This window comes from Zonotrichia leucophrys, chromosome 14 (genome assembly GCF_028769735.1).
Source record: "Zonotrichia leucophrys gambelii isolate GWCS_2022_RI chromosome 14, RI_Zleu_2.0, whole genome shotgun sequence".
In the NCBI taxonomy this organism is placed as follows: domain Eukaryota; kingdom Metazoa; phylum Chordata; class Aves; order Passeriformes; family Passerellidae; genus Zonotrichia; species Zonotrichia leucophrys.
This window is the reverse complement of record NC_088184.1, coordinates 10,387,354-10,415,034: the sequence shown is the minus strand read 5'-3', so window position 1 is coordinate 10,415,034 and position 27,681 is coordinate 10,387,354. Positions and strand designations below refer to the sequence as shown.

General features: G+C 43.1%; 1 protein-coding gene across 1 annotated transcript in view; it reads right to left on the bottom strand.

Annotated features, from left to right (window-relative positions):
- The window catches only part of FAM20C (FAM20C golgi associated secretory pathway kinase), a 54,405-nt gene that overhangs the window by 6,603 nt on the left and 20,121 nt on the right, over positions 1-27,681 (bottom strand). The window contains exons 4-5 of the mRNA XM_064725874.1: positions 6,529-6,621; positions 4,688-4,803 (exon numbers count right to left, since the gene is read on the bottom strand). Coding sequence (XP_064581944.1) covers positions 4,688-4,803; positions 6,529-6,621 — 209 coding nt within the window. The remainder of the gene's footprint in view (positions 1-4,687; positions 4,804-6,528; positions 6,622-27,681) is intronic.

Genomic DNA, 27,681 nt, shown 5'->3' with positions numbered 1-27,681 from the left:
GGGCTTTGGTGTTTGCTGCTCTGCAAACAGGGCTGTGCAGTGAGCACATGTGCTGCCTGCCACTCATCCTGTCAGCATCTTCCAGCTATTGATCCTCCACAGAGCCCCATTGCCTGCTCCAGCATCCAGGGCCCTGAGCAATGGCAAGGTGTGTCCTGCCATTAAGACAGTGAACTTGCAGTAAAACCACAAGTGTATTTCTCACTGACAAGTTACATTTAATGGTAAATCCTTTTCTGCCATCAGTTATTCCCCCCATGGGCTCAGACCTGTGGTACCTACTCCCTGCAGCTCCCGTTCAATTTCTGGGGATAGCAGAGGTGAAAGGATGCTGAATCTCAAGCTAAAGAAATTAACTGCCTTGATTGATACAGAACAGACATCTTATTATGTCTGCCCTAGTCCTTACATACCAACAGTAAGACGAAGCAGCCTGAATTATCTGGGGAAACATTCATTTTTAAGGTTTCTTAAAAATGTAAGGAAAAAAAAAAAAAGAGGCACCAAATATAGAAAAGCACAGATCTCATTTAAGACTTCAAGGTGCTGTGGCAAGGCTCTTTGAAACCTAAGTAGGTGACCCACATTCTGCACAGCAGGCTGAGGGTGAAATTCCAGCTAGAGACACAAGCCCAGCGCTTCATGGCAATCCCACGCTGAGAGCAGGGTTTGGCTTCCCGAAGCAAAAACCAGAAAGAAAGGGGAGACGAGCTCCCCACTGGGGCACAGCCCTTCTCCTCTCACTGAAATTGCCCAAACCATATGTTCCTCTCATAGATAAAGGTGTTTCTTGCATAAGTACACCTGCAAAAGGAGCAACAGCCAGGAATTTGTGCTCCTGCAGGGTGGGCAGGAATGGCAACAACAGCAGTGCTGGCAAACCAGACAGGGAGGGATGTTTATACATGCTGGGATGTCCAAGTGCTGAGCATTTCCAACATGCAAAACACTTCTTCACTACAAACCAAAATTGTTTCCCCAAAGCACCAGAGAGACAAGAGAGCCCCGTGTTGCAGTGTCTGATTTTCATTATCTGAGGAGGAATGGATGTGGTTTGTAATGAAATGCAGGCAAAAATCATGGTCTGGTGATCGAAACTCCAACTAATTACAACAATTAAGAACCAGAGTGTCTGTGTACTCATCTGCAAATTCTCTGTGCATCCTCCTGATAGCTGAACAATAATTCTTCTCAGGAAGAAAAGGAACAAGGGGGGATACCTTGAAGCAAATTGCTCGACGGAGCAATTCTTTTATTCAGCTTTGCATGACTGTTAATAGAGAACATTTAGCAAGCATATGCAATTGGAGTACTGGGAAGAAGCCTGAATATTTACTACAGCAATGCATGAAAAGATCTTTCATTTACCTGCTCAAAATAATAGGTAATTCTGAACTCTATTGTATGCTGAGGGGGAAAAAAATCCATAATCCCTTGGAATTGGTTAATATGAACAAAAACATAGTGCTTACTAGCTGTGTAACATTGATTTCTTTAAGCTGCTGCCTCAATTACTTCCAAAATGAAGGCTGACATCATTAATATGTCTCTTTTTTCCTAGCAAATTACCATTCATTTGTAAAAGTAGCAGGGCTACTGCAGTCTGCCTTGCTGCAAAGGACGTAAAATTAATTTAAATAATTACTGACCTAATTCCATTTCTCATGTTTAAGTCCAAACTGCCTGAAAGTGCACTTTTCTGCAATCTGCTTTCTCTCTGAGAGCAGCCTAATGCATCCCCCGACCTGCCTGCTCACGGCCATTGTCACTTTTCCATGGGAGCAGGGATGCTGCTGTGCTCTGAAGCTGCCTGTGGCTCCCTGGCCCTGATTTCCACGCCTGATGGGACAAGGAAGGGGGCCCAGAAGTGGAAATGCAGTGAGGTTTCTTCCAACACATCCCCACACTGGTGTGGGAGATACCACAGTGCTCCTGGTGGGATGCTTGGGGTGCCCTGAGCAGGGCCAGGAGCAGGACTTGATGACCCTGATGGGCCCCCTCCAATTCAGTGAATTCCATGGTCCTGTGATTGATTAATATCATCAATAATCACCCTCTGAGGGTGCAAACCAAGGGCTCCCAGCCCAAGGGGAACATCTTCCTATAAAATCAATTTCACTTAGTGCTCGTTTAATTTTTAGAGCTGTGTATGTGTGCATGGAGAGGAATATTCTGCCAGCAGGCACCAAGTGTCCCCATGGCCATTAATTGGCACTGGTGGGGGTGGAGATGCAGCGACAGAGCCACCTGAAAGGCAGTCCCAGAGGGTCCTCCACGGGCTAATGTTGGTGCACAGCCTGGTTTGTGCATGTACCCAGAGGTCTCACCTCCATCTCTCCCTCAAAACCACCAGGGGTTTGGAGGGTCACACCTCAATTTCTCACATTTTGAGGCATCTCTCCCTCAAAACCAACACCCCCAGCTGCCCTTTATCTGCCAGAGGGACAAGTCAGCCCCTGAGCCTTCCTCAGGCTCCCTATTCCCTCTTCATCCTCACCCCCCAGACCATGAGTCTCTCCCCAGCACCTCCCTCTTCTCTTCCTTCCCTGCCCTCATTCTGCTGCCTGAGCTGCCTGCTGGCCTTGTGGAAGTTGCTCCTAAAAGCTTAATTTAGGTTCTTTGTTATTTTTTCATTAAGCATTAATTAATGCCTGCCTTTTAAGGTCAGTATGAAATACAAGACAGAGGTTGGGCATATGTTAATGAGAATCTGACTAATTAAGCTGGGGACTTGTAGGGAAGAACTCTGACAAGTAACCAACATGATTTAACCAAAGTATATTGATTCAGGAAATGTAAAATGGACAGAAAAATTAATTGCCTGAGCATTTTATTCTCCAGAAAAGCCTGATTCATAGTTAATCAAATATTTTAATTGAATTTATCTGAGACCTCTAAATAAATTTGAATAAAGGATTATGCTTGGATGTCTGGAATTTCATAATGGCAAGATAAAGATCTTCATCCAAACTGGCAGCCTTAACTCTGTATTGCCCTGCTCTGGCTGATTTAAGCTGCTCAGTACTTGAGAACAGTTTTGTAATTCTCAGAAATAATTCAAGTTCATCCCTAAGTCTTGAAATAGGAACACTAGGAACAAACAAAATCAAACAAACCTATTAATCCACATCTTACTTGCCAAAATAGGAATAAAATGGCTTATGTTCAAAATGAGCCAAAGCACCTTGTGCTCAGATAAAATATTTTTTGCCATTTTTTGCACGTATTTACCTACAAAAATCAAGCCAAAACCAAAAAAGAGTATAGAGAAACAAAGAAGGAGGGAAAGCAAGTAAGCAAATGCAGAAATGTTGTGTCCCCCAGGTTTGGTGAACATCTATTGTCACTGTAACTATGCATGTAAAATTGGAATGCTCATAATACTGGGTAGAATGAAACCTTCTGCAATTATGTAATGTAATTTACAAGTGAAGTTCCTGGAATAAATAACTGTCTGCTCAACTGTGTCCTGCAGAGCTGAACATAAATATGAAGCTAAAAGTAGCAGCTGTAATAATGACTTTATTGGGGATCAGAAAAGTGTGATAAACATTTTAAGAGCAAAAGCTCAGCAATGACAGGGCCCCGGTTTCTAGCTAACAGCAAAAAATTACAGTTACATTGGGAGAAACTGTAATTAAGTCTTTGGATCTCGACTTTAGGGATCGGGGATAAACAGCTCCTGGCCAATCACACACAGAGCAAGGGAGAGATCTCCAGAGGTTTCTGCTCCAGATTGCCTCTTACACAAACCACAGCCTCAGATCAGCAAAGCACACTTGCACACAGTTGAAAAAATATGAATTCAACTACTGGAACATGGCACTGTGCTTTAAATTGAACATACAACCTATAAATTCTATATGTAAGAACAAACTTAAATATTTCTGTGCCTTAACTCAGAGCCTTAATTTCTCCATCTCAGCATCCCAGATGTTAAATAAGAGATGCTACCACTTTTGTCCATTTTTCCCTATTCCAGTTGTATATTCTGGTGAGCAGGATAGGGTTTTATCCTGTGCTTGTAAAATTCCCACCCTGTGGAATGGTTGACCTGGTCCACAAAATGTTGTGAAAGGATGAGGAGTGGGTGGTATCACCTTCTGGGTCAGCCCTCGAAGAAAGAGCGAGCACTGGGAGCAATTCAGGTTACTTCAGCCCAACAGAGAATTTGAGCTGCAAGCAGGATATATTACAGATCTATTTCTTGATTTTTTTGTCCAAACTCCTGTTGTAATAAAACCTGAATGGCTCGGAGAAATTAGGTTTGATACTCCAGTCAAACCCACAAATAAATACATCTGACCAACAGAAGTGACAGATCACATTGCAATGGGGAAAAAAAAACCCCAACCTGAATAACTAATGAGCTGAGTAAATAAGCGTTTGGATAAACTGAGTACACCAGAAAAAATTGCATTAGAAACTGTTCTACATAAAACATTTTTTGAATACACTTTGGTGAACATAAAAGCCTCTCTCTGCAGATAATTTTTCAAGGGGAAAAGGCACTCAACTCAAAACAATAAAGTCTTCTTTGTAAGCTATGTCTCCACATTTATTTTTATTCAAAGCTCCAGAAGACAGTTTTATTAGAAATATCTGAGCAATTAAGCAATCTACACATCGTTTCCTTAAGTACGTGTTCAGCGGGATAGAGAGAACAGAGAGTTATTTCCAGGACTACCTGGTGAGATGAAGAATGTTCTCCACAGCTTCTTGTCACGAGTAACATCTCGAATTTCCCTGGTCATGTTCACCAGCCTGCCTGCCACCGGGGGCACGCGCCGGAAATCCAGGATCCTGCAGGAGGCACAGGAGACGCGGGTTATGGAAGGGATTAAAGTGTAATGAGAGTTACAAGTTTTAGGAAGCTTCATTACGCTCTGAAGGCACATTTATCTGTGGGCTTTAAGGAGTATAAAGCCCGTCACTTTAAACTGGATAATTCCTCATGTAGTGTATTATAAAATATGTCCTGAATGTGATGAGCTCTGCATTGCCTATGTAGTGTGGAGTAAAACACAAGAATAGTATGGAGAGCATTGTTCCATGTTAAAAATGAAGATACATGTGATTCCAAAGACCAGAGACAGCAACAATTTATTTTTTCACTTTGTGCTACTTCATGATTGTTATGACATGCATTTTTCTCACCAGTTTTTAAGTGAGTTGGGGAATGGGATTTCAGCCTCTTTCCTTCATAAACACCATGTAATTCTTTTTCTGACAGCCTTAGTATGTGTTTGATTTATTTCCTTCTGCTCCTCTCTGCTTTAATACCCTTATACCAACCTAAACAATCTCCTTGAGACCAAAAATCTTCCCACAGGCAAAGGCTGGGAGAAGAGCCTCTCCCTACCCCAAACTCCCCCTCCTTCATAGATCATAAAACCTCCCTGTGAAGCACTGCTATGAGATACAGGAAAAGAGCAAAGACCCCATACAAAGTCTCCCCATAGGCAGGATTTTTATATCCACTGTCTGCTGTTCAGATTTCCTTCATTGGGTAGCAACTGTTTTTCCTGCTTAGTGTGTGGATATTTAACACACCCCCCGCAGGAACTCCACTGATGTTTTTTTTCTACAGCACCATCTGCTTAAAATGGCAATATAAAATATAAAGCAGAAGGGATCAACACCAAGGTCAACAACAATGAAATAGAGAAGACCCTTGAAGGATATAGTCAGGATTGGAAAACCTACCCTGTGGCACCCAGTGACATGCTCCCATATCCCAGCCATCATTCCAGAAGGCAGCAATGCTACACAAACCCACAAATAATTTGTGGCCCCAAAGCTTTGTGCTTTTGAAGTGATGTTTCTTTGCCTTTCAGTGTGAAAGATGCTTCAGTGAAATGCCACAGTTTTCAGACATTCTGTTAATCACTAATTAGTAAATAAATCACTAATTCCACCCTTAATCTGGGCAGGCAGGGAGGGCTGCAGTCTTGGGGCATCCACCATGCTCTGCACTGACTCTGGAGGGGGGACATTTTCAGCAACAGGAGCATGAGATGACCCCCGCTGCCCTGTCCTTCCCACTAACTTGTGGCACAAATATGCTGCTGATGTGGGGCAGTCCCAGCTTTTTGCTGTGAATCCAGAACTCCCTTCCATCTCAAGGACTCCTCTCTGAATGCACCATTCCCCCTTTGGATCTCTGTGCCCTGGGGCTAATTGGGGTGAGCCAGGCTCCTGTCACACTAAAGTGACACATTCCCTGGGAGATGGGTCCTCTCCACATCTACTGCAAGATCACAAGGGAAATTAATTTCTCAGCTTCTCTTCAATATAAATTCTCTTTCTTTTTGAGAATTACTTATTGCCAGGTTTCTCATTCCCAGAGTAAGTCGCATTGCCTAATTATTAACTTACTCTTTCATCATCTGCCATTTCATTTATTCATGGCACTTGCCCACCTTTGTTCCACTTTCCCCTTTTAAAAAGTAATTCAGTTTCAGGAATGGCCAAGTGCAGCAACTTATCACAATATTTCCCCTTTTAATGTAAATCAGTTCCACTTGCCTGTCGAGATGAAATGCTGCTATTTCTGCATTATGTCTCTCATAGTCTGAGAAGTAAAAAAAGTCAGGCGGGGTTTCTTGTTCTCTGGTTTGCCTGCAAAGGAAAACAAGGGAAGTGTTTTAATGAAGGGTTAGCATTCCTAAGGAGCAGTGCTCAGTCATCAACATGCTGTTCAGGAGTTCAGTATTGTTTGCCTAATGGAAGACCTTTAAATACCTCATTTGTGCATTATTTGCCATGCAGCCTTCATTTAATCTTCTTTTTTGAGCTACTCTAACAAAAAAATAGGAATTCAAGACTTGTGCAGGCAGTGTGCTGTCACAAAGCTGTTCCACTCAAAACTCTCGCTCTATTTAACAAGATCTGTTTTATCACTCTCAAACATTTCATTAGCGATAGCGGTGAAGACAATGTCATTTCATTAAATTATCATTAACTGTAATTATGAAATTTCCAAAAGTAATAACATTTTTCTTTCATCTTTGGCAGCCATGCAGCTCCCATCTAGAATATGCCTCTCCCTTTGTATTACTTAGAGACAAAAGTGACATGTTTTTCTCATTTCAGAAGGAACAGGATCATTGCAGTTTGATGGCCACAACACTTGTCATGTTTCAAAGAACATTAACAAGAGTGTTCTTGAGAGAGGATGCAGAATTTGGTGTTTCTTCAGTTTAGGAACAAATAAAAAATGTCATTCTGATAGGAAGGCTAAAGCTTCCACACCACAGAACATGAAAAATACAAATCTCTGTGTAAGAGAGGATCAAATCTCTGTCTCACTTCAAGCACCTTCCAGTCCTTTTGGATGGAGCACAGCTCAAGAAGCTGACCAATGCAACCTCTACCTGTTCTGAAATCCTCAGAGGGAGATAGGCACAGCAAAGCTGCCTGCAGAGCATCTGCAAGGGAGGACAGCTCTCCAGAAGAGGAAAACAAAGCTCTTTCTCATTCCCTGCTGCCACAGGTGGCCCAGCTGACAGCTCGTGTGTCACTCGTGCTGCCTGCTGGCAAATAAAATACAGCTCCTGCATGGGACCTTGGTGCATGGGAGGCTTTGGGATCATGCTGGTGCAGAGCTCAAACCTCCCCTGAAGTCCTAATTTTGGGGTTGTTGGGGACCTGAAGCTGTGTCTGCCCACCACTGTGACTACCAGAGCTGCTGTCTGCCCACAAACCCACCTGGGGCTCTCCAAGCTGCTGGAGAAACCAGATAAGTGCTGTGGTTTTTGGCTGTATGAAGATTTTGCTGTGCACCCAGCAGGGTCTGAAAGCCTGACATCCTTCCTCAGACATTAACATCTTAGCAAGGTACTCTATCTTGCCCTAAATGATGAACAACATCAAGGTACTTGCGTCCAACAGAACCCAAGGTGAGAGTGACCTTAAACACCCCAGTGACGCTCTGGCAAAATGGCACTGACCATTGTCACAGCAGTGGCCATGGAGGTGACCAACACTTGGCAGAAGTCCTGCCAAGGACACAAAGAGTTCACAAGGACACAAGCTAAAAGAGAGCCTGGCATAAAATAAAAAATAGTATTTTGCTTGGAATAATAGTATTTTCCATAAGAAATGCAAAAGGGGAAGGAGCACACCCACAAAGAGGAATAGGGGAGAGCAGAACTTCTCGCTAAGCAGTCAAGACAAGAGTTAGGAGAGCTGCAAGTTCATTGTGCATATTCCCTTAAAAAATGAAGGAATGAGCCCTGAATATTATTTCAAAGAAAAAAGATTAACATATTTCTTCTGGCCTTAAAATTATACATTTGTATGTAACCTTCCCTCTCCAGGTTTTAAAAGAGTTGATTTCTTCAACAAATCCTCACCCCAAGATTTTGCAAACTTCACGCACATCAAGAACAACAGAGAAGGTGCAGAAAATATTACTAATTAGCTAATCAATGCCATCTGCTTTTTATCTCCTGGACACTTTAGAAGAAACCATGGCTGTTCCTTTATGAGAAAATCTTGCTGCAGAAAATCAGACTGAGCTGGGGGTTGGATCTCAGCCTGGCAAGCACAGCCCTGCCCTGCTCACTATGCTCCCTGCCACCCCAGCAAGGGCTGAGGATATTTTTCATTTGAGAATAAGTACAGCTGTCCTGCAGGCTCAGGCTTGTGTGTACATATTTTCCTACTGTCATAATGTATTATTAAGTGGTTGCACACCCTCCTAAGGAAATAATGGAAATTATTGCCCTAAAACCTTCAAAAAAATGGGCACCGAATCCACAGTGCAATACAGACAATGGAAATACCAGTGTTTTTTGAACCTGATGACACATCATGAAACAACTCCCAAGTTTCTTCAGTGCTTAAGGTGCTTCCCTCTACAAAAAGCCACTTTTCACATGGTCCATGCCCATGTCCAACACGTGGTACCCACTTCTCTGCCTCTTGAAAATACCATGTTATTCAGAATGTAGACGGCAAGGAGGATTTGCCAGCTCCCCAAGATGCTTTACATTCCTTATATTTCCCTGCAGAGCTCTCCAGAACTAAGATGCAGCAGATCCAAACATGAAACCCTCCCCTGAAACAACCTTGAAAAATCCTTTGTGCTGACTTACGCCAGTCTTCCACGGATATAACAGAAACCTGGTTTCTTGGATCTAATATTAACTAGGCAGGTTTTTACTCAAGCAGACATTTATTTTTAATTTGATGTCTGCAGCAGTACCTGAAGAGGTTCCTTGGGAATCCCCCAGGCAGAGCAAGCTGCCACAGCACCAGCAAACACTAACGTGTGTGTGGGTTGGAGCCCAAGAAACACAAGTGAACTCACAAAGCCACATCAGTCTGACAGAGCTCTGAACCAATTAACAGAGAATATGAGAATGGCTTCAAGTGTCAAAGGGCACCTACATCATAATCTAGAATGTTTACTTTGTCCAACTGCATTGATATATAATTTTATTTTATCCATGTTAAAAATTGCCTTTTTTTTTTAAATTGTGCACAATCTAATCAAGTCTGGTTTTTGCCTATTCTAATGATTTATTCTGATGGAAAAATATAGAGAGGTGGAAGATTAAACTTCTCTCAGCAAGTCCATTCAGTTAGATCATGGTAACTAGTCTTCAGCCCCTAAGTGACAGGCTGGGAAAGGGGAATGAACTCCCAGACCCTTCCAGGTCAAGTAAAACATCTTTTAAAACAACACTGGAACTGATCCACACCAATGCATGTTTTAAATCAGAATTGCATTTTAAAAGGGAAAAAACGCCTACCCCTACATACAAGTTAGTTTGATTTTATCTGATGGTTATTGAAGGTTATTGTCTAATAAAATGACACATATGATGAGATACTTGAGCCAAGAGACCACCACAACTTCTGAGGGACAATGAATTCCATTCTGAACTCCCCAGTGCCAGCAGTGCCATCCCACCCCGAGCAGGGACAGGTTCTGCACAGGTTGCAGACGGTGGGAGAGGATTTCTGGCAGTAGCTCTTATTTTGCAAACAGTTGGAATCTGGTGATCCTCTCTGTGGAGAAGGATTTGGCAGATATTTATAACGGCAGGCTGGAAAGCTCTGGAGGAGAGACAGATGGAGGTCTGTTGATACTGCACACAGTTAAAAATTACACGGTGGCACCAGCCCAATTACAGCATGAGGAAAAGACAAATCAGCACGGGAACACGTGTAGGGAAGAAGGAAGAACTAAGGGGAATCAAAGCCCATGAAGATTTTCCCACCATGGCACAACTCAGAGAACACATAGGAAGCAAAGAATGATTTTAAACAGGACAGGGACACGTTTGTGTTGACACAAGACAAGATGCAACTGTGATCTGATCTGGTGGCTATAGAAGTGAGTCATGCTTACAAACAGAAGAGAGAAAGCTGCTCTGATAAATGAACAGTCATGAATAAATCTGGTGAGTCAGCTCCTTTCTAGCAATGGTTGGGACCTGGTTGGGTGTTCAGTAGTATTTGGATAAATCAACATAGTCATTTGTGTTCAGAAATAATTGGAAATTATTTCTCAATCTTGAGAAATAATTATTCATATTTATATTTCAAGCTTCTCTTCAATGCCTCTGTAATTTTTTTTTTCTTTTATTTTTGCCAATTACTTGGTCCCCCAGCCTCAACATTAATAACTTCTCAGGAGTTTTCTTTTTGCTGTTCACGAACCAAATCACCACAGGGCAACTGCAGGCTCTGCAGACACTCTGGTATTTCAGAAAATAGCATTATAAAAACTAAACCTCTGCCATGGAAATCTGTATTTAGTTTCTAGGATCACTAACATACACCTGCCTAAACTACCAGGATTAATACCCACCAGGGCCGTGCATTACTCGAAAGAATCCTGCTCAGTGCCAGACTTCTTCTGCTCTGGAGGGGTTCTATTATCTGTACAGCAGCCAGAAAGCCAGAAAATAGGGCAAAGAGCCCAAAGTGAGCTAAGTGCTATCCTGACAGACACATGCTGTCCTCCCATGCTGCAGTCCAGAGCCATCTCTGAGACACCTCTTGTGTCAAACCCACATCCCTGAGCTGAGGAGAGGAAGTGCTGCTGCTTGGAAAACAGCTCCTTTTAAACAGGCTGCCCTCGTGTTCTGACACATAATCAGGGGAATCAGCTGCTGGGATTAGGGATGATTAGGGAGCACGACAAGGAGCTTTGCAGCGGCAGGGAGCAGGTTTGCTTGGGTCAGGCCATTTTGCAGACAGAGCCCCTGCCTGACCCAGCCAGGGGAATTGGGCAGCAGCAAACTCACTAAGAGATATAAACCAGTGAGGCTTTGTAATTGCATTGGCAGGGACAGGACTAACACTGATAGGAGCATAATTTGGCTATGGGAACAGATAACAGGAGATTAACTGGGTCCACCCACAGCTATAGGTTGCTATTCTTCTCCTTTGGAAAGCAGCTTTCCTCTCTTCCTGTGGAGCACTTAAATACCTGTCCTGAAGCCCAGTTGCAGGCTTAACATTTCATACACAGTGTTACCTAAATGATAAAACATAGCTAATACCAGACTAAAAGGATAGTTACTGCAAGGCTCAAAGGTGGCCACTCAGCAGTTTGCTGCAGTTTCAATGATTTTATGGCCTGGAATGGACTTGGGAAGTCACAAGCAGCCCCTTGATCCAGCACAGATGCTCCATCAATTCCAGAGAGCCTTTCTTCCAGCACAGACAGGCATGAAATCTCCCAAGCCCCCACTGATGAACTTCTTCTTTGTACTAATGGGAAACTCAGACTGAAAGTCCGGTGTCTGCTTGCAAGATTTTTTTCCCTCCCTCCCCTCCCCTCCATGCAACACTTATGTCAAATTGGATTGTGCAGCAGGGGGATCTAGAGTGCCCTGAGATCATCTAAAGCTTATTATTCTAAGTAAAGGAGGCAGCCCATGGGAAAAAAAAAAAAAAAAAGAAAAAAGAAATAAAAAGGTGTCTCTGAGGCAGCTGCAGTCCTTAGGAGGGCACTGAGATTTTGCATGCAGAGTTGTATCCTCTGGGAGGGTTTTCAATGCACTTGGCACCAGTTAGAACAGGTGGGAAAAACACCATTTAATTTTACAATACATTTTAATGGCTTAGAAAGTCCTTAGGACGAGAAATGATACGGCTAATGCAGCTACATCTCCAGCAGCAGAGATATCTGGTGCCTATTTCTGCCTCCTTATGGAGCCTTGGCAGCTGATGGCTCTGGCTTTATCAAAGCATTGTGCTACAAAGAGCACTCCCAGGGACCATAGGAGCTGTTTACAAGAGCAGAATATGGGCCAGAAAATGAGTGGCCAACGCAGGAATGCAAAGACATGCAATTTGAGTGGTACAGAAAGGATGTTTGGCCCCTTTCACTGCTATCAACCAAATGACAATATGGGCCCCTGCAGGATATTCAGGCTTCTCCAGTTTAAGTAGCAGCTCTGCAGCTTGGAAAAATGAGAGAATATTTACTGTGGCAGAGAGACAGAAATTCGAGCAGGGATGTGATAGCAATAGGAATAATTAGCAAACTGCCAAAAGGATAAATACCCAGATCATGCTCTTGTGTGCCAGCCCCAGAGCACTTTTCTCCTGAGCAGACGGAGAGAGCTTGACAACAGCACATGCTCAAGGACCAGTTAGCTTAATATAAACCATAAACTTATGCAGAGAATAACAATAAGCTTCTGAAAGCACATTTGTATGTATAAATATCTTGTTACCTGGCACAGAAGGACAGTGGGGAGAAGAGGGTATGAAAATCCACAGGGACACAGTGTATTGAGGTGGGTTTTCTTTCTGTTTCCAGTGGAAAAGCAAAAGGAGGCTCAGGAGGTCACCTAGCCCATCCCCTGGCCCCAGGGTGAGATCAGCTAGAGCTAAACCATTCTTGACAGACATTGCTTTAACATGATATTCAAAATGCACTTTTGTGATCACACAGCCACAGCCCTCCTGCGTGCTGGCCTCCCTCCCTGCTTATTTCCAGCCTTGCTCTTTCCCCTCATTCCATGATCAAGGCAAAACCACCCCAGGGACACCTGCTGCAGCTGATGTGAGTCCCTTTCTGAGGGGGGATCCATGTGACAAACACACCAAGGCAAATGGCTCCATTCCTGAAAAGAGCATCCCCAAGCCAGGACCTGGGAATGAACACCCTGCAGATTCCTCAGCTTAGAAGCCACTTCTTTACTAAGCACAATTAATTCATTTTTAACTCATTAAAAATCCAACCAACCCAGAGCCCTGAAAGCCTATTTTAGGCTTTACCATTAAAACCAGCACTGTTGCTAAAAGACCAAGAAGCAACTTCTAATTCCTCTACACTGGTCAGGACATTTGTAAAAAGGTTGTGAAAAGTCTGTCCCTTGCTAGGAGCAGCACCAGTGGAAGGTTCCCATGCACTAGATGTCTACATATAAAAATAAAATAAATAAATAAATAAATAAAAAAGGAGATTTTCACCTGAGCAAAACATTGAGTTACCACTCCTGCCTATACAGGCAGACACGATATGAAGGGAAGAATAATCCAGGCAAATAATGTGATCCAAGAATACGAAAAATTCATTTTATTCTCCACTAAAGTATAAAAATAATAACACACCTAGACATTTTCCTCTTTTTGGGGGCTTTTCTGTTTCTTTTAGTGGCATTAATATCTCAAAATGCACCTTCTCTATACTGCTGCCTTTACTGACATTGTGCTGACAGTAAAGTCAAGGCATAATCTCACCAATCATCATTTCATTGTCTACCAGCTCAGAAGAATAGCTCTTTTCTCATTCATTCTTTTGTGCTTTCAAATGCATGAGACATGAAGAGAATCTCTGATCAGCACAAAACACGTAAGAGTTTGATCAACTGGGAAAATTTCCCTCAGCAATTCAGAATATCACTTCCAGCTCTGCCCAGTAAGTAGGTGACTGTCACCAGGGGAAAAGCAAATGGAAAAAAATCTATTAGTGTAAGCACATTTGTCAGGATGTGTTCCCCACCTGTGCTTTTTGGTGTCACTGATCCCCTTCCTGTCCCCTGGGATGGTGGCTGAGGAGATGGGGTGAGATGGGTGCTGAGCTCAGATTCACAGGCTGTTGTGATTCTTATTCTTATTTATTCTAATTCTTATTCTTTTATTCTTTTTCTTGTTGTTGTTATTGTTTAGGAGGTGGCTGTAAATAAAGCCACATTAATGAAATGCTGTTACAGGGCAGGGAAGCCCTACAAAACCAGCGGGATGAGTTCTAGTGCTACCTAGCACTGGATGTACAGAGAGGCATTTAATGTATAATCCAGCACATACAGCAGTATCTCAGGGAGCTCAGCAGGAGGGTTTCACTCCATACTGGAGTGAATTGCACAGGAGGCAGCACACAGCCCCAGGAATCACAGGGGTGCAAAGGTGGGACTCACTGAAATTCATCTTTGTCTCCCTCCTTGAGATGCTGATGGGGAATAGGGAATGTAGAGAGCAGATGAACACTGATGCACAGTGGCTAAGTGGCAGTGCTTGTTGGGCAGAAATGTTTTTGCATCATCCAGAACAAGCAGGGCTTGCACAGAAAAACAAATGAGTCACGGTGTGAAAAGAGAGGCAAGCTCTGGGAAGCTCCTGTCACTAATTTACACTGCAGATAAAACAAAATTCTTGACCCAGAAATAAGGTTTGGTTCATCCTCGAGGTAGAAACCTGACTTGACATACAAGAATTGAAAGATTAAAAGGTACTTGACAGCACAACAAAAGAGTTCCCAGTGCCAATGTTAACATGGTCAATGCTGTTGTCACAGCAGGGAGAAAAAATCCTCACAGCAATTAAAAAAGCAGGAGATGTCCTTAATGAGGTGTTGCAGTGATATTTTGTGTCTTTTTAAAGATATCTTCATTAAGAAATTATACCACCATGAATATTTTCTGTCCCTGCATGGCCTAGATTCCTTTGTGCTCTTAAGCAAGTGGTGTGAGCATTTTTGCCATGCCAAGCCCATGCTATCTGTCATGTTTTATCCCTTTGAGGCTCCACTGTGCATTGTCTGCTCACCACAAATTGCAAACATGAAAAATGATACAGCTGCAAAAACTATTTTTGAAAAACTGTCAAGAGCAAACAGAGCTCCATGTGAGCCCAGTTACCTGCAGCCTCCCTTCAGGAAAAAGACTGCAGAGTATTTTCTACAGAGGTTTTTCAATATATAACACATCTAGAGGTCTGAGAGCACAGGAGGAAAAAAATATGTGTAAAATTAGAAGTCTGAAGCATTTCTTCAGCCCTGAGAATGTTATTTAATATGTCTGGGGTCATGAAGGGTAGGGATTTAATGGAACAATAACATTAAACATATTAGAAGCATAGCAGAGCTCAAGTTTCTTTCAGCTTTTTGTATTTTTTCTTCTCACTGTACGTGATGTATGTGCCCATTGAAATTCCTGGGTTCACAATAGGTTTATAGGTTGGAAAAAGTAATTATTGTGAGTCTGATATATTGATACATAATTTCTTCCTTTTTATTCATGAGTTTCCTTGCTATCATTATGAGAACCATGAATACTAGTAAGTTTGTCCTCAAAATCTCCCAGGAAAATCTTAGCCCCGTTTTTCAGCAAAAGCTGCAAAACCAAGGAGCTATTAAGGATTCAGCCCTGCCCTGAGCGAAGCACTCGAGCCTCATTAAGCACATGCTTAACTTTGGGCACACATCTAGCCAGTGAACTGTGTGTGTCCTTGACAGCCAAGCACAGAATTAATCCTTCCTCAGAGCTGTTTGTGCTCAGCACTTTGCAGGAAGGAGCCAGAGATCAGCACCAGATCCCTGCAGCAGCCCTGGCCACACAGCCCAGCCACTGCCACACTCAGAACTGATTCTCCTTCTCCTTCTCCTTCTCCTTCTCCTTCTCCTTCTCCTTCTCCTTCTCCTTCTCCTTCTCCTTCTCCTTCTCCTTCTCCTTCTCCTTCTCCTTCTCCTTCTCCTTCTCCTCCTTCTCCTCCTCCTTTCCACCCATGACAACAATTTCTTTGGGGAAAAATTCATTCCCCAAAAAGCTTTCTGCCAAAAGCACAAGTCAGTTTGGCCACAGGCTTTGGTAGGCCCCAAAGTCACCTTTGAGATTGGCCCTGAGGCCTGCAGTTCCCTGGTGGGATCAAGACTCCTTAAAAGTGAAAAAAGAGGCTCAAATCAAAGTTACAGTACAAAATGAGAAAACGGGATCAGAGCATCTTGTGCAACCTCCTGCTGCAAATCCCAGACCTTGTGAGTGCCAGCAGACAGCTCAGCCCCATTCTGATTTCCCTTGAGAATTGCCCCACAGAGGGGCCAGAGGATGCACTGGTGCCCCATCCTTCTGCCCATCAGAGGAGACTTTCACCCAGTTTTGCTTTTCAAGCTTGCTCCAATCCCAGATCCTGAGACTTTTCCATAATTGTGCCACTGAGGATGGCAGGCATGTGGTTCCTGCGAGATAATTGCTCCACAGGATTGTATCCAATTCCTGGGAGCTGTGAGTTCCCAGTAAAGCACACACACCCCTGAACTCGCCTTCCTGCTGCTGTTAACATTCCTTAACCTATGGCAAAGGGTGATGTGCCTCTCTGAGCTGGAAAGGAGGTGTAATTGCCTGCCTCAGACTCCTCCATGGTTCCAAAAGAAAAGGGAGCTGCTTTGATATAGTGTGGTTATTTCGTTGCTCTAATAAAGCAAACCATGCAACCTCTCTGTTTCCTCATTTATTTTATTTTAACTCCTGCCTCATTACCACTCCTGCCAGCAAACACAATCTCTGTGAAGAGTGCCCAACTTATTCTCTGCCCTCAGCTGCTTCTGCAGTTCGTGGGTAACCCCTCATTTTCTCATGTGTTTTCTTCCCAACCAGAATTTTGTCTAAACAAGGAATATGGGGCCATTTTGCTGCTGGCCATGCCCCAGCTGAGCTCTGGCACTGGCCCCATCCCACTGCAAAGCCCTGCAGGTGCTCAGTGCACCTCTGAGGCTGATTTCCCCTCACCCACACACCTCCCACCTGGGTTATTTCCATCTGCAGAGGGTTACATGTTTGGCAATGTGCTGATATCACCACTTTGAGCATTTCTCAGGGAGTTACTGCCTGCAGGCTGCCAAGGTGACTTACAAGTGCAAATATTCCTGGGTGCTCCTAAACCTCTCAACAATTTGGGAACAGCATTCCTCAGCCTCAGTCAGAGGATGCCTTAGCTTCTCAAGTAGAACAGAGTAGAAGTAGTGGATAATCTTGGTATTAACCCAAATGTTTCACTTCCTGGCTAAATTTGATGCAGTTAACTCCATCTTTCTCAGCCTTGGTTGTTCATTTATTGCATGAGAAAGAGCATACTGGGTTGGAAGGTTTTTCAGTAGCCTTTTCACAGAATAATCACACTGTTTTACAGACCTATAAAAAAAACCCTTTTCTTTCTCTCTAAACTTCTCCTTTTCCAGGCTGGAAACCTTCCCTGCTAATCCACACTTTATATTAAGGGCACCACATGAGTCACAAATTACTCTGGAAATTACACATCAGGGTCCTTTAAGCTTACAACTGTCTGCATGAAGTGTGGGTTCATGCTCTGCAGCCCACAGGGAGTCACCGGGTTATTCCCAGGGGAAAATCAAACCATATTAGCATCTCTTCCCTCTTCTCCACCTCCACTGAAAAGGAGGATTTTAACCTCCTGGCCTCCATGTGGGCCCTGCTGCTGGGGAGCTGCAAATATAGTCCCTTCTTGCCACAGAGCATCATCCTTCTCCTCCTTTTATCCTAGTACGACACAACATTTTAGGGAAAAAATGGAGGTGCAGCTTTGGAGGAGAATCACTTAAAATGACAGAGGATGCAGGATTTCAGAAGGGCTCAGTATTGGCCTAAATTCCTCTTAAAAATAATTTTAAAAAAGACCTATTGAAACCTCTGAAAAATATTCCATATGAAAAGATAAAGAGCAAAAGGATGTTAGGGGAAGATCTCTGTGGCCCTGCAAGGGAAGGAAGGCTGTGGTTGGCTTGGCTGCTCAGGGCAATCACTGTTTTATATAAACATCTCCCATCAAGGGCAATCACTCGGTGAACTCCCACGCTCGAGGTGCAGACCAATATTCACGCTCGGTGGGTTGCAAAAATGCACCCACTCAGAGCTGGAGTGGAGATAAAGAGAGGATCTGTGTGTGTGTGTGTGCAGGCAGACACAGGGAACACTTCCCTCTGCTGTGCTGAGCCAGCGCTCAATGTGAAACAGGTGTGCCCCACTCTTAGACATTCATTTCAGCTGATTTAAACTTTAAAGTCTACCTATGTTGAGGTTATTTGGTAAGATAAGGGGAGATTTTAATAAAGTGTGAGAGAGTTCATAAAAAAAAGCAGAGCTCAGAAAAAACAACACATGAAAAAAACAGGCAAGAGTAGAGGACAAGAGAGGGGAGGAAAATTATGCAAAAGATGAGGAGTAAAAGCTTTAGTGAAATGATATTGTTGCCAGATTTTTTTCTTTTTTTATGGAGCTGATTTATGACATGCAGCTGCTTTTCTCTAACAGTGAATGTCTGGTTACCTCTCCTTGCATTTTAAACTGTGTTTAAATGTCTACAAAATGTGAAGCTTATCTACTGTATGTACAGTGTGATAGCTGTGTGTGTGCACAGCCCACAGCAGTTTGGTTTCAAAGACAGAATGATGTTTTTCCCAAAGCCAAGGACACTTGTATTTCAGTTTTCCTACTGTGTGGATAAGTAAATGGCAGAGCAAAGCAATTGTGTGCTTTAACCATTGGACTTCATTGTCCCATTCCTGCAGCACATACTGCTTTTCCTCTGGGTTTGATCCAACTTTCCTTCCACTCAGTGAAAGGTTTCCCATGAGTTCAAGGTGAATTAGATCAGGAAAGACTGAGCCAGTTCATAAACTGGGACCTGACCTGCATGCACTCAAATATAAAGAACAGTGAATTCATGGGAAAAGCTCCCTGTTGACTCCAGGGGATTGTGGAGCAGATGCAGACTCTACCAAATAACTGAATGAGCCACCTGTGACAGCAAACACCCTGTTCTCATCCATGCCTGGATGAGGGGGACAGAAGACATAACCTCTGTTTTTAGCATTTAGTTTGAATACACTCATGATATCCTCCACAGCTCTTGCCAATATCAAGGAGGATAATGCAGGATTAAGCAAGAGCAGGAGCTGAAGAATATTAAATTAATATTGGAATTTCCACTCTGTCTAGAGCACAGTGAGTGTCTGACACTTTCAGGACCTAAGATCTCAGACAGCAAAGAATACACAAACCATCTTTTTGTGTTTGATTACAGGTCCCTCAAGTTCCCTCCTTAAGCAATCTCCAATAGTCTGCTCTTACCAAATGCTTGAGTAGATTCCAATAAAGTTGAGTGAAGATCTTCATTTTATCACAAATATTGGCAAGAATTATACCTGGGTTTTTTTTCTTTTTTTTTCCCTGTGTGCTGTTTTCCATGCAGCTCACAGGCAGTGATTGTATTGACAGGACTGCTCAACATCAATATGAATGTCAGGGAAGTATTACAGGATTAGTTACAGACAGCCAGGGCACCTCTGGACTGAATCAGCTTAGTGGTTCAAACAGGTGGAAGAAGAAACCAAAAGAAATAAAATAAAGTGGGTTCCTTGATCACCTCCAGGAAAATGAGGAAAATGACCCAAAGTTGTAAAGATTAAATTTGACATTTCATTTTTTATACATATACAGATCTTTTTAGTCACCTCTTTAAAAATATTAGCTCTAGCCTTTGATTTCCAGCATCACAAATGCTGGTGCTACGATGTCACAATGTTTTCAATGTCCCCACTGCTCTGGCAGGGGCAGAGGCCAGAGCAATGGGGACACTGAAAACAAGAAAAACCAAAAACCCAATGTTTGCATAAAATCCTATAAGAATTAAACACTAAGTTGTTCTTAATCCTTTTCACCCAGAGGAGAAAATAAGAGGACAAATCAAGTGAAGTCTTTTAGGGCATATTTCCAGCTACACCTTTTCTTCCCAGAACATGCAATAAGTCTTTAAATGACATCCTAAATCTGATTGCCTCTGCAGCTGACCAGTAAGCCCCGTGGACAAATAGCAGATCTATTTTTGATATGACCTTAATAGTTTAAACCCTGCCATTAGGTACATGCACACAGCTCCCAGGGACATAGCAAGAGTTCTCCTTCATCTTGCAGTGCTGGTTTTGCTAATGATTAATATTCAGCTCTGTAAGCTTAATGAAGACATTGTTTCCACTTATCTACAGGTCAGATGGCAACTGCAAAGCAACTGAGTTGTTAGATGGCTGTGGATTCCCTGCTGATATGTCTGATTATTTATGCACAGTGTGCATTTTTAATAGATGACCATATTAAATTATATGCTTCTCCCTTATTATTTCATGATTTTTAATGGTTTTCAATTTGTAAGAAGGAAGGAACAGTGACTCAATCCTGCTAATGAAGTACCTATGTACCATATCTGCATCTTTAAAATTATTGGAATTTCTTCCTTGAGAAATATCAGACCATTAGCTTGAAATTGTTGATTTTTCATGAAAATAAAGATGAGAAATAAGATTGAGCCCCCCCTTTTTTTTTTTTTTCTGAAAAGTGAGATTTTTCTTCTTTCTGAACTATTCTGAGATCCAGCCAAAACTTTTCACAGCAAGCCTCGTGCCCAGCTGAATTCCCTCCTGCACAAAGCTCCTTTGTGCCAATTCCACCCAACTCCAGCTCTGAAAACTGATCTTCTCCAACACCACTGGGCAAACACCTGCACTCCATGCAGGTATCACCTCAGAGGGATGGGAAAACCTGTCCTGGGGTGCCAAAGAACAGCCATGGCCCACCTCCAGAGCAGAGCATGTGGCTCAAGCAGGCTGGGAGGGAAGGAGGAAAGGCACAAAGACCCACAAAGCTGCTTTATTTAGTTTAAATCCATGTCTGAGCTGCCACTCCTTGACCTGCAATCACACAGGCACGTGGCACTCAGCTTCTCCTCTGGGACACAGAGTGTGGGGACACTGAGGGTGGAAATGAGATCCAGAGAGAAGGGTCTGTCAATGGCAGGAGAATTTTCTCACTTCTTTATAAATGTGACTACTACTGTAACGTTATTGAACTAAAAATAACCGAGCCGGTTCTGGCTCCAAATGTGATCAGCCCATAAATAGTGGGATAAACTCCTTCCAGGCACATCATGTACTTGATTTCCATTTGCAACACGTACTAAAGCTCTGCTTGTGCATAAGTAATGCCCACGGATGGGAGATGGCAAATTTTCCTTTTCCCACCACACAAACCACTCTCACCTTAGTGAGCACAGACATGATGCTGCTTTCACACACTGAGTGATCTTTGAGCACTGCAAGAGCCACTGCTGGTTTTGTACAGGGGAGGTTTTAACACCAGAATTGCAGATTTCAAAAAGCAACATATGCTCACAGACAAAAGCAAGGCTGTGAGGAATTTATGGGGACCTTGCATTTCCAGAGCTGCTTAAAAGAAATTCCATTTTCACCACGCTCATTGACTGTGTGTGTTTGGGGTGGCTCCAGAGCTCTTCATTTCCCTTCACCTTGTTTTGCACTTCCAAGTCCTAACCCTGGGTTACAAATTCAGAGCCACTTTGATGGATCACAGTTTGGCTGCCATGATGTTAAGTTAAACAACAGTGTCATTCCACACAACAATTACTGCAAACAATTTCATTGTCTAAGGGGTGCTTTGCAAGGTTATGCATTAGCTAATGCTGCTTCTGTCACTGTTCATCACATGAATATTCCCTTTACCTGCTGTGTCTGTGTGTGCCTGAAAGAACTGTGGCATTTTTAATGGCATAATTTCCCGGGATGAACTGAAAATCAGCACAGCATGGCCTGCATTATTTATGTGCTGAGTCCTACAAATGGCAAGGAAAATACTCCAGTTTTCCTGGAAATAAATATATTCATTATTCTGAAGCCTTGTGCACAGTAGACTTTATGTCACTGAAAGAATTTAATTGCTACCTGAAAAGCATCTTCATTTTGCTAGATTTGTAACAAAAATAGAATGTCTAGACACATTATAATTCAAAGACAAAAGACTCCTTACCCGCCCAAAAATACCCAATGCTGATAAATGTTGAAGCATGTCCTACTGTTGCTGCTAATCAGTAGAAAATTCTTAGCATTTTTTACAGCATGAGATAAATTGTAGATTGAGCCAATTGGGAATACTAATGACAGAAGCCATAAAATATTTTGTAACATCAATTATGACTAAAGGAAAAGGACTTGCACCACAGATCCGCAGAATATTTTGCAGCCGTGCCTCATTTAAGACTGTGATTTCTGAACACGATTTGGGAGTTGATTTGCCAAGAAGAATGTTCAGGAATATATAATTGGCAGCTCTGCAACTGTGGTGCTTCTGCAGTTCAGCTGTAGATGCAGAATTGCCTTCGATGGGAGGCTGCAGGTCTGTGGAGCCTGACAGATCACCAGACTCCAGCTGAGTTGTTCAAATCATACAGGACTCAATAATTAATGATCTGATATCAGTTAGAGCCTTAAAATGGTTCTATTACATTCAATCCTAAACTAAAAAGCAATCTGAGAACTAAAAAAGCACTTTTCCTTAAACTCAGATTTGTTTTCACATGTTCCTTCTTGTTATGCCCAGATTACATCCCTGACCATGCTCCACAGTCAGATTCCAAGGAAATGCCAATTTCTGCCTTTTGACATGCAGGTCTTATCAGAGGAGGCCACTATTTTCTGCTTTACATTCTGTCACATATTTCAAAACATCATTGTAACTTCACCAGCTTGTTTTTAAAAATCTACTTATAGGGATCCTTCCATCCTGATGGAATTGCCATTTTAAAACCAGAGATGATAACCAGAGAAATAAATTGAAACGGGGACTGTGACAAGGAGAAAAGTTACATAGCAAAGAGGAAAAGCCAGGCTCATATTTTCTTTTTCTCTTTGACACAAAAATTATTTCCTTGCCCCAAAATAAACCAACCAGTAGTTTCTGAGCCAACAAATTTAAAAGCAGCTGTCCTCCTCCTGCTGCAGAATGAATTCCCAATAGTTATACAGCACAGGAAAATAACTTCCCACCCAGATACCTCTTGCACTCCTCAAACCAGCCTTGCTGCAGCTCCCCATTAAACACAGACAATATTTGGTCACAAGGTGGTTAAATTAAATCTTTCCTCAATACAGAGGAGTTATCCACGTTCAGCCTACAGTGTTCCAGCCAAATAATGCTTTGCTAATGATGTCTGCAGTTAGATGACAAATCAGGCTATTTAAATTGCCTCAGCACATACATCCTTTACAGGCAGGGTATCCAGGTAACCATCCTAGCACGGCTTCGAGGTGGGAGGGAGAAGGCAAGAGCTAATTTCTTCAGCTACGTGGAAAATTAATCCTGAAGAGATCTGTCTGGTTTGTTATGGTCAATTTAAAGGCAAAACAATTTAAAAGTAATTGTTTAAAAAGTATTTTTAAGATAGGTGGTTAGGCAAGAAAGGACAAAATTACTGTGTTTCAAAAATACAATAATGGCTAGTTTTGTTCCTGAAAATAATTAAAAGTATTTAAAGGCCCTCAATAGGAAGCTTCAAATGCCATGAAAATACCAGGGAGGAATGTCAGATGCTGCAACCAAACACCTTCTTGTAAATGTAATGCTAAATAAAATATAAAATACTGGATTATCTTGTTTTGTTTTGTTTTCCCTGAAACAAGTTCAGCAACATTTTCCATCCCTGGTCAAGGAAATGTTATTTCTGTGTTAGATGCTGCTGTGGCCCCACTTGAGCCATGTCTGTTGATGTCCTTGAACACCTTTGAGAAGGTTCAGCTCATCAGTGATTTTTGCTTTGGGGGGACATGGGGGATATGGAAACTTTTCTGTGCCCTCATTCAGGGTCTCAGCCTCCACTGTGGTCTCCAGCCTGGGTGTTCTGGATATCTTTGGACATCCTAAATATTTTAGGGAGGGGAAGGGAACTCCTCCAGCTGATTCACACACAGAAATGCTGGGATGGGACAAGAGAGCAGATTTTATTTCCTCCAAGGCAAAGGAACCACTCACACCCTGGTGCTGCTCCTCTCCTGATGCACACCAGATTTTAAGTGTTCACTAAGTCTATTAAACAGGAAAATACAAACAACTTCTGATATCCCTTTCCTTGAAAACTATTTTGGAAAATATGACTCATTTACTGCTCTTCTAAACAGGAGAAGTAATATTTTCCAGCACTCCCTGAGGATGCATGTAACTAGAAGCTAAGCCAGATGTAGAAATGTCTGCAAAGGTTTTCATTCCTTTCATTGAAAAAAAAAAAAAAAAGAGAGGAAAAAAAAAAGAAAGGAAAACTGTAAAAGAAGAGTTAAGGTATTATTGGGTTTTAAAGCACTGTTGGTCTTTTGATTACCCTTAAATCAGATCAGATCACAAAGAAACACAGCATATGACCAGCTAGAGAAGGTCACATTGCAAGAGGATGCAGGTGGTCTCATTTTTTAACAGTGAATGCAACAGAAGCACAAATCTTCCAGCCACCAAACAGCCTCTCCTGGCTTGGCAATTGCCATGTATAATATCTGATGAACTCTGATGTCTCACTGCTCAAGGATAAAATCCCAGCAGGCAGAGGCTGTAGGAACAGCTACACAGTCAGAGGGGAAAAAAAATCCTCTATTATTCCAGCAACCACTTATTTTATTCGCCAGAATTAAAACCTCTTCACAGACAAAAATCGGGATTTTTTTTCATCCCATAAAGCAATTTTAGATTTCTACAGAATCATTCAAAAGCAATTAAAATCCTGCTCCTGTTGATGGATTTGTATTCCTTGCTCACAGTGATGTCAGGCTTTGAAATTCAGGGCTGTTGAGTGTAATTCTTTGGGGCTTTGGAGTCACTGCTGAGTGCCAGAAAATACATTCCTTAAGTTCACAGATATTAAATAGCTTTGGTAACACCAAAATAGTTTCAATGCATGTAGCTTTTAAATCTAGAAGATATTGCAATAAAGAATCTGTGCAATATCAGGCAATTCAATACATTTTTTAGGAGAAGGAAAAGATAAGAGAATCCAATGTCATAATAAGAGTACAATTAGCTAAGAGGGATCAGGGAGCTTTTCTAAACTGTCCTACTGCAAGAGTGACAGGCTTACATTGTCAGGGAAAATTATAAAAAATAAAAAAATCCTTCAAAAACAGGCAAGTAAACAACACAAACCCAGGATCTACATTAAAATTATTCATAGTCCTCATCCATTTAAAGGTCTGTGCTATTCAAACCAGACAGTGAGCCTCCAACACCACTGTTTGCTTTGGCATCATTTCGTGTAACAAAGGAAATTGTTGTTAAAAATGTGATTCAGATGTCAGCAACAGGAGGCTGTTCCCAATTGCAGAGACACAAAATGGCAGGATTCATGCTGCTGGGGCTGGAACTGAGGGATGAGCACTGAGTTACAGCCCTGAGCAAAAGGAGCCAGCCATGCCAAGAATAACAGGGGTCTGGGCACCTCCTGCAGCCCAGGTACCATCCTGACCACTGAGAAGGTTTTTCTCCTGCCAAAGGATGCAGCACAGAACAGCAGAAGTGTAGGGTGAGCAATATTGCACACAGAACAGAACATCAGCAAAGCACTGATCAGTGGTTATGGTTATTGGCTAATCAGCACCACTGGTGTCTTCCTGAGACTGGCATCACCCCAGGAATCTGGTGTTTGTGGGCAAACAGGGCAATTTCTGCCCTTAGGCCACATTTAGACTTCAGAATCGCTGCTTTGTTGCTCCTTGAAAAGGCAAATGCAGACAAAATGAGTGAAATAAAGCTATAATCATGCTGCTGCCTGACAGGGACATTGTTAGTGGCCACTAGGCAGAGCTGGCACAAGATATGGGCTGGCTCAAGATGATGACAGCAAAAAAAAGCCTTCAAGGACACCAGCAAGGCCCAGCTGAAGTCAGCAGGAGAAGAACTGTCCCTTGTGCTGCTGTTCTGGATGCAGCTCAGCCCTTCAGCACAGTTTGGGGCTGGAGAGCTGTGGGGATGGAGGGAATCAGGATGGAATAAACAAAGAGAGGCAGGACTGTCTTCCTGTCCTAATTTTGAGCTTATGTAGCACAACCATCCCAACAGGAGGGATGGGACATTGGAACCTGTGTTGTATCAGGGACAGATCCTTTATCCCTCACAACATCACACTCTACACAGCAGGGAACAAGGGGAGTCAGAAAGGCAACAACTAGTTCTTCAATTTTTTTTTTCCATTTTCCGCCTCCTCTAAACTGCGAGTAATAGATACAAAGAGCTGCTCTCCTGCAAAACTTGTTTGAACTGCGACTGCCAGGAAATGAAGGCAGTTGATGGGAGCCTGTAAAAGGCTGTTCATTAGTCCTGCCCTCTTTATGAGCTTCTTCAGTCCCAAAGCCAGATGGGTGTGGGAATGCAGCAGAGCAGGGGACTCCAGTGTTCAAAGAAATGACAGAATCCAGCCCTGCGAGGAATTCCTTCCCATCCCTTCAGATGATGGGGTTAATTAATAACAGTTAATTAATGATGTGTCAATCATCATGCAGTGCATGCCTGTGTGAGGAGAGCTGCCCCTCAGGATGATGAGCATTAAGGCCTTCCCTGGAGAAAGTGCTTGTGACAATTTCCGAAGCCTCCAAGAGGATGTTTTAATCCCTTTATCTCAGGATTCACTTCTCACAGGAAACCACCTAGCAGAGGTAGTTAAAGAAATAATTGCAATGCTGTTGCCTTCAAGGTGAGTGTCTGGAGGACACAGGATGGTGGCAGGTGCCAGCTGTCCCCAGAGGGGAACTCAGGCTGAAAGCACCTCAGAAACTGCCTCATGCTCAGTGATGGAGGAGCAGGAGCCCAGGGCAGGATGTGGGGTGTCATCTCTGCTGTGAAATACCCCATGCCCATGCCAGAAGCCCCTGGGCCTGCTCTTCCCAGGGTAACTTCAGCAGGGACAGGCATTTGGACAGGAGCAGCGAGGAGCTCAGCTCCCATTCCCCTCTGCCAGCTGAGCATCCCAGGCTCTTGGCTGCCAGGCCAGCCAGCCCATCTGCTCACATGGCACCCTGCCCGCTCACAACTTGTCAGACAATTTCACGGGTGCCAAAGGAACCTGGACTTGAATAGGTGGCCTGGATCTGCTGCAGAATCCATCTCTGAGTGACTGCAAACAGAGCAGGGCCTGTCTGTGCTCACAGAGCCCGGGGCTGTGGGCTCACCCTGGACTGGCACTGCCCTCCACGCTGCAGCATGAGAGCTTTGCATTGCTTCAGGCAAATCAGTGTGCTACTGAAGCACAGCAAAACCAGCTTCTGAACCAAAATACCCAGAGTATGCCAAGATAACTCCAAGGCACCATGATAGCACTGGGCACAAAAGCCTGACTCTTGGAAGAGAAGCACAAGTGGAGCAGAAACCCCCGCGGCTCCCCACGGGCTGTGACAAGTAGGTCAGGCAGAGCATAAAAGGGCAAGGTTTGGGCTAAAATTCCAGTTACCCAGCTCCTGTACCTGAGAGGCTGCAAAAAAATTGGAGCTGGCTCTGGGAATGGGAAAATTAGGTAATGGGAAAAGCAGGCTCTGCCCTCGTGGTGGCACTGGGGCAAGCTGAAAGGAGAGGTGTTGTCCCCACCTTTTCCAGAAATGCT